Source organism: Monodelphis domestica, chromosome 2 (assembly GCF_027887165.1).
Source record: "Monodelphis domestica isolate mMonDom1 chromosome 2, mMonDom1.pri, whole genome shotgun sequence".
NCBI classification, from domain to species: domain Eukaryota; kingdom Metazoa; phylum Chordata; class Mammalia; order Didelphimorphia; family Didelphidae; genus Monodelphis; species Monodelphis domestica.
Genome location: NC_077228.1, coordinates 438776220 through 438789786, shown reverse-complemented (window position 1 = coordinate 438789786; position 13567 = coordinate 438776220). Strand labels below are relative to the sequence as shown.

At 36.6% G+C, this 13567-nt stretch overlaps 1 protein-coding gene across 12 annotated transcripts in view; it reads right to left on the bottom strand.

Moving 5' to 3' along the window:
• The window catches only part of ARID1B (AT-rich interaction domain 1B), a 557650-nt gene that overhangs the window by 21740 nt on the left and 522343 nt on the right, over nucleotides 1–13567 (bottom strand). For 7 of the 12 annotated variants that reach the window (XM_056818980.1, XM_056818978.1, XM_056818977.1 and 4 more), the window contains 4 exons: nucleotides 12631–12740; nucleotides 11736–11894; nucleotides 4562–4771; nucleotides 1104–1308 (listed from right to left, as the gene is read on the bottom strand). In XM_056818980.1, the coding sequence (XP_056674958.1) occupies nucleotides 1104–1308; nucleotides 4562–4771; nucleotides 11736–11894; nucleotides 12631–12740 (684 nt within the window). The remainder of the gene's footprint in view (nucleotides 1–1103; nucleotides 1309–4561; nucleotides 4772–11735; nucleotides 11895–12630; nucleotides 12741–13567) is intronic. The other 5 variants (XM_056818981.1, XM_056818986.1, XM_056818984.1 and 2 more) reach the window with 1 other exon arrangement.

The following is a 13567-nucleotide window of genomic DNA, read 5'->3' as shown; positions in this document are numbered from 1 at the left end:
AAATAAAACAAAAAAGAAAATCTAAGCACAGGAACAATAAAAACAGCCTTATGGCATTTCACCAGGGCAGTGTACTAAATTCCTTAAAACTGCTTCTTTGCTATGTTTTAAAAAAATGAAATATAGCATCGATGGATTTGAGACCATCAGGCTAGGTGCACTTTTTTAGTTTGCCAGTAGTCTCCTGTCAGGGAAGACAATGAAAGTGACTTATTTCATAGCTCAGCAGACTTTTTCATCCATTACGACCTAGTGGCTTAATTCCCCAGATATTGGAATTCTACAGGTCCTCCTAGAGACAGACAGATAATCCAGAAGATAAAAGTATTAAAGCGGGTTAATGAGACCTTGAAGCAAGAAAATGAGAACCTGGTTGCAATCACTTATTTTATAGAGAAATTTTGAGGGAACACTAAAAAAAAATGTAGGTAGGGAGTAAAGGAATAAGAGGTATAGAGTTTAATCTATTACTCCAAAGCCTATGGCATTAAACTGTGAAACCACCTGCAGAGCTCCATTCCCAGATTGCAAATCCTTAGTTCTTCACTTAATTTTCTATACCACTGGTGTCAAACTCAAATAGAAAAGTGGGGTGGGGAGGCGCAAAACCTCCACATAAGAATTCCTGTGGATAGTATCCTGACTTAAAAGACCATTTGTTCACATTATCTATGCGCTACTATATTTTTACTTATTTTGTTAAATATTTCTCAATTATATTTTAATCCGGTTAGGCCTCATTTGGGAGGGGTTTGGGCATTGAGTAGCAACTGCTGGCATGTTTTGATACGTTATTTTCTCTGGACTCAGATTAAACTTAAAACAACCCACTCCCCCAAACAATTCCCTACCTCCTCCTAAAAGAATCTCATGTGACCAAATCTAAATCACAATTGATACCACGTAGGAAAAAAATGTACTTGTTTCACTTTTCCATCTTTTTTTACTGTAAAACATATTTGCCCCAGATAGAGAGAGACTTTGTCTTTTTTGGAAGGCGGCACCAAGAATTCTGGGTGCTTAATGGTGTTTCAGTAGTAATTAGCCACCCTAGCCTTCTTTCTATTTATTCTTATTCAAATGACTGTCGTTCTCCTACTTACCAGGAGATGGCGGCTGAATCTTAGCTTGTTTCTTAGTATCTCCAGTGCTGAAGACTTCTGGAGGGGGCTCCTCCCCTCTTTCAATCTTGCACTCAAAGGCAAATAGGTACTGAATATACTGCTTTTTCAAGGAGCTGGCTGCACTGCTAGAAGTACCCACATTCAGGTTGGTGGCCAGCTCGCGCCACTTTTTGTTTTTATTAACCTAGGCAAAATAAATGGCAAGATCATTGGTTTGCAGCAAAGTGGATTGTTTAGAGCCAGGAGACTTAAAAAAAAAAAGGCACTTAATGTCTTGGTTTACTTTTTTTTTTATTTGCCTCTTTTAACTAATGCTCATTACTCCCACTCAGTAGTGCATAGACAGCATTTACAGTTATAAAACCATTAAGGAACCTGCTGATAGCTACATAAAAAGCTTTGCTTGTTGAGTCTTCTGCCTGGTACATCTTCTAATGCTTTGTACTCATCCAGGGCTTGTGCTGCTCCTAGCAAGCAATTTATCTCTGAACAAATGTATGCTCTCACTCACACCCCCGCCCTCGTCTAATTAAAAAAAAAAGGTTCTAAAAACTAATTTAAAAAAGCAATAACAACAGCACTATTCTGCAATTTAGGCGTTTGAGCATTGATATGAAAAAACAGTGTTTCCTCCAAAATAGCCAGGAGCTGCCAGAAGGATGAGCCTGGAATTCTTGGCTCATGTCTTGCCAGTTGAGGCTTTCTTGAGGGGATTGATCAATGCCTCACTGAAGGCAAGATACACCATGGAACTGGGATCCTTTACTAAATAACTGTAACTTTAAGATGCAGTGACATACCAATTAATGCACCAAGAGGTGCTCTATTAAAACTGTTGGCTTAAGTGTGGTTGGTTGGTGGGCATGATTTATGCTCATTAAAGGAATTGTTGCTATACCCTTCCTCATGAGGAATCAAGGACTGGTGTGCTTCTTTTAAATTTAGGATGGAAGGAATATAATTGTAAGGAAAAGCATGATAAAAAAAAAGTTGAGGTAATATTTTAACCTTTTAGTTGCCTCTAGGGAACAGAGTTATGAAAGGTTATTCAAATGAATAAATAAAACATGAGGATTTGCAAATAACTTGGAGACTATTTGGCCTTTGATATACCTGTTATACCCAATAGCATTTGAAGGGTTAAGGAAACAGTTTTTCATAAAATATTAAATTTTAGGATCCAAACCTTGTCACAAAGCTCTTTATACCCATTTACTTAGCTCTAAGTGGTGCATAATGAACGAACTGCATAATGCTCACAGAAACGCTCAATGTCTAAATGCCCAGTATTTTGGCATTTAAAACAAGGCTACAAACAGCAGGCCTGTGGATTGCCTCAGAAATGGTAAACAGAGCGCTGCTTGGGACACCCTGAAATGCAAAGCTGTGAACTGATAAATATGCATGCAGCACCTGCTCCCAACCATATCTGATGGCCCGCTAGGTAGGGATCATGCCAGGAGGAGGGCAGTGCCAGCCCAGTTCTCTACCACTGTGCCATCCAGCTACATTCAAATAAGCCTCATTAGCTAAGCCAGCAAGGACTCCCCTTTGTAGACTTAAGTTAGTTATACACACTGTTGAAAAAGCCAGGGTGAGGTGTTCCAACAATTCCCACATTTACTTTATAGGCAGATTCTATTGTTTATCTAGTCTACAGGGTTTTTTTTGGAGCCTCAAAAGAATGTTGGGGTGGCGGAGGAAGAGAAAAGGGGGTTCCTGGGAGGGTCTTGATTTTTTTACAAAGGCCTTCATGATCAAAATGCAACTCTTCATTCCATTTTAACCTAAATGATAATGACTTGAAGATTTTGAAAACTTTAAACACTATATTCCTCAAATCGAATTTTGATTCTAGGACTTTGATGTGTCTTAACATACATTTCTTCCTCTTCCTTTGCCTAGATGCTGTAATACTTGTAGAGCTATCCTTTATGATCTCAGGTTCCTTCAATCTATTCTCTAGAGTACTGCCAAATTGATCTTGAACAAGATTTATGTCACTTTACTGATTAAAAATTTTCAGTAGATAGTACAGGTCATGAAGCACTGGGTTTGGAATCAGGAGGACGTGAATTCAAAATTAGCCTTAAATACATACTAGCTGGGTGAACCTGGGCAAGTCACTTAACTCTGATGGCCTAGCACTTGCCACTCTTCTGTCTTAAGAAATAATAACAAAGATAAAAGAAGGTAAGAGTTAAAAAAAAATCTTCAGTGGTTCTCCATCTCCCATTCTATCATATTTTAAAACTAATTTACCTGCTGTTAATAATGGCATAATCTGGTTTGGACTCTGTCCTTGGAAAAACTCTTCAAACATTTCTCAATAGAGAGGCTGGTCTCACTGTCCCATCAAAAGTACTATACTCATTGTGCTTCAGTCAGGCCATTGTCTTCACTTCCACAAAATTGTTATGCTCATTCCTGTTATTCCTGTTCCTATATTTTTGCAAATTGGCTATAGGGGATCCCCAAATTCCTCACTGCAGTTTAAAGTTTAACACCATACTAAGACTTGAGTTTTTTTTTTTTATTACACAGACAAATAATAAATACCACAGAATCTCAGAATTGTAGAGACCTGAGAGGTCAGCTGATCTAGTTCAATCCATAACTGCATAGAATGCCTTTCTATAATGACCTCTAACAAGTGGTTGTTTGGATTTCACTTGAAAAGCTCAAGCTTTGAAGAAACCCATTCTCTCCCTAGGAATTGTTGGGTGGCTAGTTGTAATTTTGTTAAGTTTTGTAATGAATCTCTATCTGCTTTATTACAACTTCTACCCAGTTGCATCAGTTTTGTTCTCTAGATCCAAGAAGAAAAAGTCTTAAATACTATTCCATATGAGACCATTAAAATATTTGAAGAGAAACAGACAACATCATCATTTAAACTCTCTTATGTAGGCTAAATATCTCATATTGCTTCCACTAGTTCTTAGCTGCCATGGTCTCTTTCCTTTGAAAAATGTGGCATGAAGCACAAACCCCAACACTCTAAAGGTTGCCCGACTGGAGCACGGAAGGACCTTACATCCCTTCCTTAATATAACCTAAAATGGCTTGAATTTTTGTTTCCACGTGACATGATAAACTCCTAACAAGATTGTAATCCACAAAGAAACCCAGATCTTTTTCAAATAAAATCTCTAGCCTTTCCTTAGACTTCTAAAGTTGAATTGTTTTTCATTCTAGTGAAAGACTTTATAGTTAAGTGGCATCTTATTAAACAGAGCCCCTCTTCCAAGTCTGTTGAGAGTTTTGGATCCCATCATCTACCATATCAGCCATCCAGCCCTTCCGGCTCTCTGTCACCTGGTTTGATCTGAGTCATCCCTTGGATTAAATTACAGGGTACACAAAATCAGAGAGTGTATTATCCCTCCCTGCCCTTGAGACACTATTAAAAAAAGAAGCACCTAGGCTTTCCTTACCTGTGCCAAGCCTCCAATCTCTTTGACGCAGACATAGAGCCTGAACAGGTCCAGGGGCTTTTTGCCCACGGCTGGCAGACTGGTCACAGGCGAGCCCCTCTCCTCCATGAAGGTCAGGTATCTGTCTACCCACAGCTTGCGCTCGGGCTCGTTCCCCAGCTCGTAGACTCTTGTGATTTTCTCCCCAGTGGTTGTAGAAGAACTTGATTTCTAAAGCACAGACAGTGCATTTGGAGGTGGGGTGAGGGTACAGGAGGGAAAAGGGAAGAGGTAAGACAAAAAGTAAGGAACTCACAACATGTATAAGAAGAAGAAGATATAAAACAAACTACTGCTATCACACAACAGTTAGGAATGAAGGCTACTAGTTCAGGCACAAACAGTACATTCTCTTAAAAACTTATTTGACTTTAAAGGGCCCAAACTCCCTTTTTTATGAGATGAATAATTTTATCTCATCAATACAAAAGCGTTGAATCCCAGAAGGCAAGGTTTTTGATAATGCCTCATGTAATTTTTCAAGTAAATGGAAAAAAAAAATTCTTTTGATCTCAAACTGTGATTCATTCCAAGTCAAACAAAATTTTGGCCTCTCTTCCTTCTTCTCTTTCAACCAAAACAGCACCACTTCGCTCAATGGTCTGATATAAGAGGACTCTTGACAAAAATTATTTTATATTATCTTATTTCTCTTTCTAACACACTAAATGCTAGCACTTTCCCTCTGTTGATTACCTACAATTTATTGTGTATATATTTTGTCTGGACATAGCTGTTTTCATGCTATTTCCCCCAATAGTGTGAGCTCCTCAAGAACAGGGACTATCCTTGGTTTTTCTTTGAATCCCCAACATCTGGCACATAGTAGGCATTTAATGAATGCATATTCGTTTGCCATTGTTAAAATGACAGTGTCTAAATTTTGCATGTTCCTTTGTATTTGTATAACAGATGAAACAGAGTTAATATGCAGTTTTCAGAGAAAAATAGTGTAGGGGATAAACTATAGTTTTAAAGGGGGGAGGGTTAAGAATTTCAGAATAGGAATTCATTGGCTATTCAAGCATGAAATTTAGTTAGGGAATGTGGCATATTGAAAGACTACCAGTCTTGACAACCAGAAGATATACTTTGGAGACTCAATTCTTACTAGCTGTGTGACCTCAGTCACTTAATCTCTTTCCTTTCTGTTCATATGGAAAATGAAGCCAATAATGCTTGTACCACCTATAAGAGATCTCAGAGTGAACACTCTGAGATCCTGAAGAACATTTAAAAACACTCTGAGAGCCTTGAGATCTTTATAAATGTGCAGTTATTGCTACTATTTTGCTAGTCATTTTTTTCTGTTTTAGTATCTTAAATTTTTGTTTTCTAATGACACCATGTTTTAGTAACTGTGCACAAGCTGAAATGAAGACTTAGAGCTTCCATTATTACTATATTGATGCATTTCTACTCTCTGCAAATATCTAATTTATACCAATGGTCTGTTTAATATTTGGTGTTCTATGCAACCTAACTGGGATACTAAAATGCCCAAAAGGGCATTTTATTATGGGGGGGGGGGATCTCGTATCTCTACAAATGGACTGCATGATCTAGCTAGGGAAAATGAATGGCTTTATGTTGGTGAAATTAAGACTCATGGTATCTGGCCAGCTATTGTGGATATTTAATCCATAATCTCTTTTGAATTGTTACAAAAGAGTTCTTTGGAAGAGGAGATTTACTATGTGACAATACAAGATATAAAATGTAGCTTACTTAGAACAGCCACCATTTTAGAATGTATACTTCCTAACCTGCTTCCATTATCTTTAGCTTTCAGGTTGTTAAACACTTCACCAGAATATCTTCAGTTTAAGAATATATTGTTATTTCTCTAATGCTAGGTGATACCTTGTTTGGGATGAACGTACACACCTTAGTAAAATAAGGACTCTGGCATATAAGTCCAAGGGCACTGAAAAGTAGGAAGTTAAACTTCTAATAAAAGAAGCGTTTTTCACTTCCAATGAACTTATTATAGAATTAAGGAGGTGGTGCTTTTTTTTTTTAATTGCACAATCAGTACTATTAGAAATATTTATGTATAAAAAAAGACATTTCTAGGGGTAACTAAGTAGCAAGTAGAGTTCCAGGCCTATAGTTGGGAGAACCTGAGTTCAAATCTGGCCTCAGACATTTCCTATTTGTGTCACTGAACGCCAATTGCCTAGGTTTTGCTGCTTTTATGTCTTAGAAATGATATTGATTTAAAAGGAAGTATTGGGTTTTTAAAAAAAAATCATTTAATAAAACTATCTTCAGTTGCTGGAAGAGGAAAAAGTACCAAAAAATGGGGGTTATACTATATAAATCAATATAATCAAATATCAAAAAAAACCCCAAATCAAAATAAATCAATATAAATTTGTCCATGGTGTGAAAATGGAACTGAACTTAAATTTCGGGTAGCCGCAAGTAAAAACAAAACAAAACAACAAAAACCTTATCTTCTGTCTTAGAATAAACTACTAAGTATTAGAACTACAGAAGAGTAGGCTAGGCAATTGGAGTTAAGTAATTTGTCCAGGGTCACACAGCTAGGATATGTCTGAAAACAGATGTGCATCCAGAACCTCTTGTCTCTGGGCATGGCTCTCTATCCACACAACTACTTTAGACAGAGAAAGCTGTGTGTGCCCCTATTCCCTTTCTTCTTTGGAGAAAGGTACCTACCTTCAATACTCTCACACTTAAATTTTTTTCAGATTTCCAGTTCTTTATTGGTGTAACACCAGTTTCTATATACTTTTCCATATGACTTACATAAAGATATGTTAAAAAAGGTAAAATAAATTCCTCATTTTAATCTGGTATAACTAAAGGAAAAAAAAATTGGTCTATAATGTTCTAGTTCAGTCCTTTCAATGGAAATAGAAATGGGGGTCACTAAATCATCTATAGCAGTGGTTCTCAACCTTTCTAATGCCGTGACGCCGCAATACAGTTCCTCATGTTGCAGTGACCCCAAACCAAAAAATTATTTTGGTGGCTACTTCAAAACTGTAATTTTGCTACAGTTATGATTCGGAATGTAAATACCTGATATGCATTATGTATTCTCATTGCTACAAATTGAGAGGTTGAGAACCGCTGATCTACAGGGATACCTGAAGGCAGCTTATTGACTTAGAAAAGTATATAAGAACATTATCTATGTTCTACTGCATTTTATATGTTTTGGCAATAATTCCTAATTACATTAAAAAAAAAACCCTCTTACCTCCATTTTAGAACAATACTGTGTATTGTTTCAAAGGCAGAAGAGCAGTAAGGACCAAGCAATGGAACTTAAATGATTTGCCACCCCCCCATAACACCCAGGGTGACACAGCTAAGAAGTGGCCCATTTGAACCCAGGATCTACCAACTACATTTTAATCTGGTTTTGACTGCACTGGGAATGCAGTTTGGACTTGTGTTTGGCTCCTCTATCATTCCAATGGAGACTTGTCCATTCAAAATCTTGATACAAAGATTATGAAAGCAGTTGAAATTGTTTTAGCTATGGGCCACCCAAATAGCTTTACTAATATATTGTTTATACTACTAGTTTAACTCCTCTTGTGGCAAACTAGAGAATGGCCAGTGGTGTTTCTTTAGCAATGGCTAGCACCTTATTCCATAGATAAAATATGATCCTGACCATGAAAGGGATGGGGCTAAGGAAGCTAATGCAAGATGGACAATTGGAAATTTTTCCAGTTTTAATTGTGGTTCTTTCCTTACCCCCAAAATCAACTTGCCATATATCTTTGTGCCTATCCAGTGATTTTTAAAAATAGAATTAGAAAAATGCCACAAAGATGACTTTTGTTAGAAAAGTTGCTTTTGTTTCTTAAAAAGATTTTAATCCTTTCAAAAATACTTCCATAGCACTGTTATTAAAATGTTTTTGTACTTTAAAGTGTGAATTTGATTTCATTTGAATATCAATGTGAAGTTATGCACATCATTCAAATGCAGGTAAAAAATAGAATTAAAAATGTTTAGTTTTAATTCATCAGTGTGTATGTGAGTTAAGATGATGAGATAATAAATGGCTAAAGCTTGAGAATAGACCCTATTCTCTAAATAATTATATTTGAACCTGATGACATTTATGTTGTTGCTGTACAGGGGTAACTCTTCATGACCCCATTTGGGTTTTCTTGGCAAAGATACTGAAGGGGTTGTCATTATTTCCTTCTCCAGTTCATTTTACAGATGAGGAAACTGAGGCAAATTAAGTTAAATAACTTGCTCCAGGTCAAACAGCTAATAAATGTCTGAGTCTGCTTCTAATTCCAGGTCTGGTGCTCTGACCATTGTACCTCTTTGTTGCCTTGCTAACGTATCTAAGTTTACTTATTTAACTGATTGAAGACTAAACTCATTAGTAATTCAGCACATCAAAAAAAAAGCATTACAAAAAGAACAGTTTTGGGAAGCATTAAGCAAATCCAAGTCCAAATTTATCAGGCTCAACCTGTACCTTTTTTGGCTCTAGGATTTTAGTCATGGCACAAATAAAACATACTTCACCTGTTTTAGGTAGGGAGAGCAAACCAGACCCCTTTGAGGGATGCAACTGTAAACTTTTTATGCCGTTAAGATAACATTCACCAAATTCTATTTCTATGCCCTAAATTATACCCATGCCTTGAAATAGTTCATGTCTTTTAGCAGGAGTTTGACTTTAAAAATTCTATCACATTTGTAGGACCTGGTCTGATATGGAGGAGCAAAGGTAGAAGATGCTGAAAAATAACAGTAAGACATGTTTATAGCTTTATATTTGGGGGGGGGAGGGGGTGTGTATATATAATTATATTAAATTTAAACACCTCCTAAAGGTGGACAGACATTCTGACATTCTCCAACAGACATGTGATCATTTGTGTTGTGTGTTACAGATTTATGTGTGAATGCAAAATTTTTGTTTTTAGAATATGTGTTACATCACATTACATTAAATATTTCAGAACTTGCTACATTTTCAGTCTTCTATTTAGATTACAGGGTGTTGGAGGCAACTGTAAACATGAGCTGCTGGTCAGAGTCTGTAGTTGAAGAATTAATGCAATGCATCAATTTGCAATTATTTGATAATAGAGATAATTTTATGTACTTCATTTATAATCTGCTTTAGTACTCTTCTTAAATTAACATCTCATTCAAAAGAATGGATGTTCTGAGTGCAGAGCACACTCTTCACCTGGTTTCACTACAGAGAAGCAGTTGCTTCTCTGGATCTTTTATCTGCCACAAGGGCCAAGAATCCTCTTAGAAACCTTTATAAAACAGGAACAATTTGTGGTGTGGGTAGGAATAACATAGGGAAATATGCTTTGAAAAAGTAAAAAAGAAAGCGCCATATAAAAACAAAATCTTGCATCAAGCAATTGCTTATTTTCTTAAACAGCAGGAGAATATTGTGGTTCTGATTATATTTTCACTGAGGTGTCTCTGTACAGGGATGGCATTAGCTATCCCAGTAAAGACATGGTTTAACTATTAAGTAATAACACATTAATCTAATATTAAGGGAGAACTAGTTAATACTGAATTCATAGATCTACATGTATATATTCCTTTAATTATCTGGTGTGTAAGGCCACTTTTTTGGTTTCTCTATCTTCTAATATTTTGGACCAGTAAAAAAAAAGTATAAATTCTATTTTAAATCTCATAGTTTTAGTGATTCTAAAATCTAAATTTCCTGAAATTTAAACAAACAAAAAAAGGACAGGGGAGAAGATGGAAAAACAAAACACAATGTTGGCTGCCTTCTGAGACTCAAAGCAAGTAACACAAAGACATCAAAAATAAGTAGGTGCACTCTCCCTTCCTATAAGTGTTTCCTAAGAGGTTTAAAGACCCGCCCCCCCAAGTTGTTTGAGAAACGTAACATGTCTCTCTGGACAAGGTGACCAAGAGTGTGGCCATCTCCTCCTTCTTCTAAAAAGGAAATTGCTGGTTATGCTGAATTCATGTGATTTCTATAAATATTTTCTGAAACAATCAACTCTTTTAATCTTCAACTCTGTTTAAATCAGTTAACAGGATAATTAATAACAGCCTCCTTTCTTGGTTTTGACTAGATTGCCAGAATCTACAGTTGGATTCTTCATACTATGCAAGTTGCTCTTCATGAGCTGTGCACTTCATACAAAAATTAGGGTGTTAATTAAGACTTCTTTGTAAGGTAATTGCATGTTAAAACATTTTTTTAAAAGTGCTTTTGATTCTTCATATGAGTATAAAATAAAACGTTATAACAGAACTATTATTCTTTTAGAAAGGGCACAAAATTAATTTTTCTATTGAGAAAAAAACACCTAGACCTATCTATGGTCAAATGAATATTTAAACTAAAAAAAAAAATAATTCCCTTGAACTTACATTAACATTTATGTTCTTTGTATTTCATCTGGCAACGACTGCTTAATTTCAAGGGTATTTGCATGGCTGTGCAGGATACAAATTTTTCTACCTAACCCGATTCTAATGTACATAAACATTATTCATCTAAAAAGTAGCATTCTAAAAATACACATGCATTAACTTTTCCCCAGCCTTTTTGTTCATTTCAGACAAATGGATTGAAACAATGTACAACTGATATTATGCTAAACTGTGCCCCAAGATTGTAATATTTGCATTTTCAGATAGGCAATCTGGAAATAAGATGTTTCAGAGGCTGAACTGCCCATAAAAGACTTGGAATTTGTAATTTACACCATGGCTTGCTATTAGTTCTCCTCTAAAGAAACACCTCATTTTAAAACACCTTCTCTAAGTGCACAATCAACTGAGTATTTAATGAAGTCACTTGTGTTGAAGGAGTTTGGACCCAGTAACAAAAATGGACTCTCCTTATAAATACATTCAGCATGCTTTTGTACCAGTGAATTATGAGAAGAATGCTTGCCTCTGTATAACAGTTACTTAATTATCAGAATTCAAACTTCTATGATGCATATAAACTTATTCATTTACTAACAATATATTAAAAGTAAATATAATCCCTTCATGGATAAGTAATATAATATTTAAAAATAAAACAAACAAACAAGCAAGCATTCAAATAGAATTAATTACCAAAAATCCCCAAAAAACCAAAACAAAAACCAGAGCCACTTACAGGGCTTGATGGAGTCTTTGGCCAGCCTGGGCTGCTAATGCTATCACTTTCATCTCCATGAAATGAGGAGATGCTAGCAGAGCTTGGGGACATTGGGGAAGGGACTGGCAGGTTGCCTGGGGTTGGGGGCTGAGAAATACCCTGAGAGCTGTAGCTATCCTGTGGTAGAGGAATAAAAAAAAAATATGACAAAGGCAGGGCAAACTTTATTTAAAATAACAAAAAAAAGTACATCCAGTAAAACAGACTGACCAATTTTTATATATAATATGTATATATAAAGAGACATATACAGACACAGACACATACACATAAATATATAAAGGTATTAAAACAACATTCTTAATTAGTATAACTTGGTAAGTTTGCTGGATGTTTGGATAAGGTCCACTAAGCCACCATGCTTATTTCAAGCTAAGATGGAATGCTAAGCATTGGTTTCCCCTTATGAAAGAAAGAAAAAAAAAAGCCATTCACCTTATTTGCCAAATAAGGTGGGAAAGCAAAATATTAAGTATGTTGTTGCTGCTGAGACGGCCAAAACAAGAAGCTATAAACTAAAGGCAGAGAAAAATGGCTGCAAGTTTGAAACCAGGCAAGATCCCTTCTTTCCCCCACCCCCAAACTCCCAAGCATGTCTTCCTTTGGTTTGCTCTCTATTCCCTCCTCCCCCATGAGTTAAATGCCATAAGAACTAGTAACTTTCAGATCCACACCATGAAAAAAACAAAAATAAAAAAACAAAGAAAATAGGTTGCACATAAATGGAAAAGACATGCAGGAGAGAAAGAAATGAAAACCAAAAAGGGGGAGGCCAGATCCAGAGAAGAAAGGACAACATGGCAGCCTCCTGCTCGGCCAAACCAATACCACGTGCAGAAGAGGAAGGAAATACCTTTGACTTGCTCTCGGGCTGAGGAGCGCCTTCTTCTTTACTGTCTGCTTTGAGAGGTACGGGCAATTTGGACTCACCAGGTGACATCATATCTGCAAGACCCATAGATGCTAATCGAAAACAGGAGAAAAAGTTTAGGATTATACATATGGTTTGCTGATGCGTGCTGTGAAGTGAAGTACAGGGCACACAATTTTCCCTTGAAGGAGAGAAAAATATGTGATCTTCGAAAAACAAAGAAAAATCTTTGAAATGAAAACAGGAACATGTTCGGGCAATCCAAGTCTAAGATATTAACTTTGCATGTAGAAGATCAGATTCATACATTCTATCAATCCATCCATTTACGCTACCCCCATCCCCCCTACCCCCTTTTTAAAATTTTACCTTCTGTCTGAGGATCAATACTGTCTTGGAACCAAGGAAAGACAGAAAGGGGTAGGCAATGGGGGTTGAATGATGTGTCCAGGTCCACATAGATAGGAAGTGCCTGAGGCCAGATTTGAACTTAGGACCTCCAAAATCTTGGCTTGGTTCTCTTATCTACAGAGTCACCTAGCTGGGCATAGTTGGATACAAAATAAAATGTGTCCAACTAAGACTTTCTTTTTTTAAAAATTAAATTAAAAAAAATTTTTTTAAACCCTTACCTTCCGTCTTGGAGTCAATACTGTGTATTGGCTCCAAGGCAGAAGAGTGGTAAGGGCTAGGCAATGGGGGTTAAGTGACTTGTCCAGGGTCACACAAGGGGAAAGAGTCTGAGGCCAGATTTGAACCTAGGACCTCCTGTCTCTAGGCCTGACTCTCAATCCACGAGCCACCCAGCTGCCCCATCCTAAGACTTTCTTAAATTGCTTAAAGAGCTAGTAAAATGTAGTAAAATGAGAATATGGGTATCACATACTTGGAGAACTGACAATTTAAAGATTTACTACAA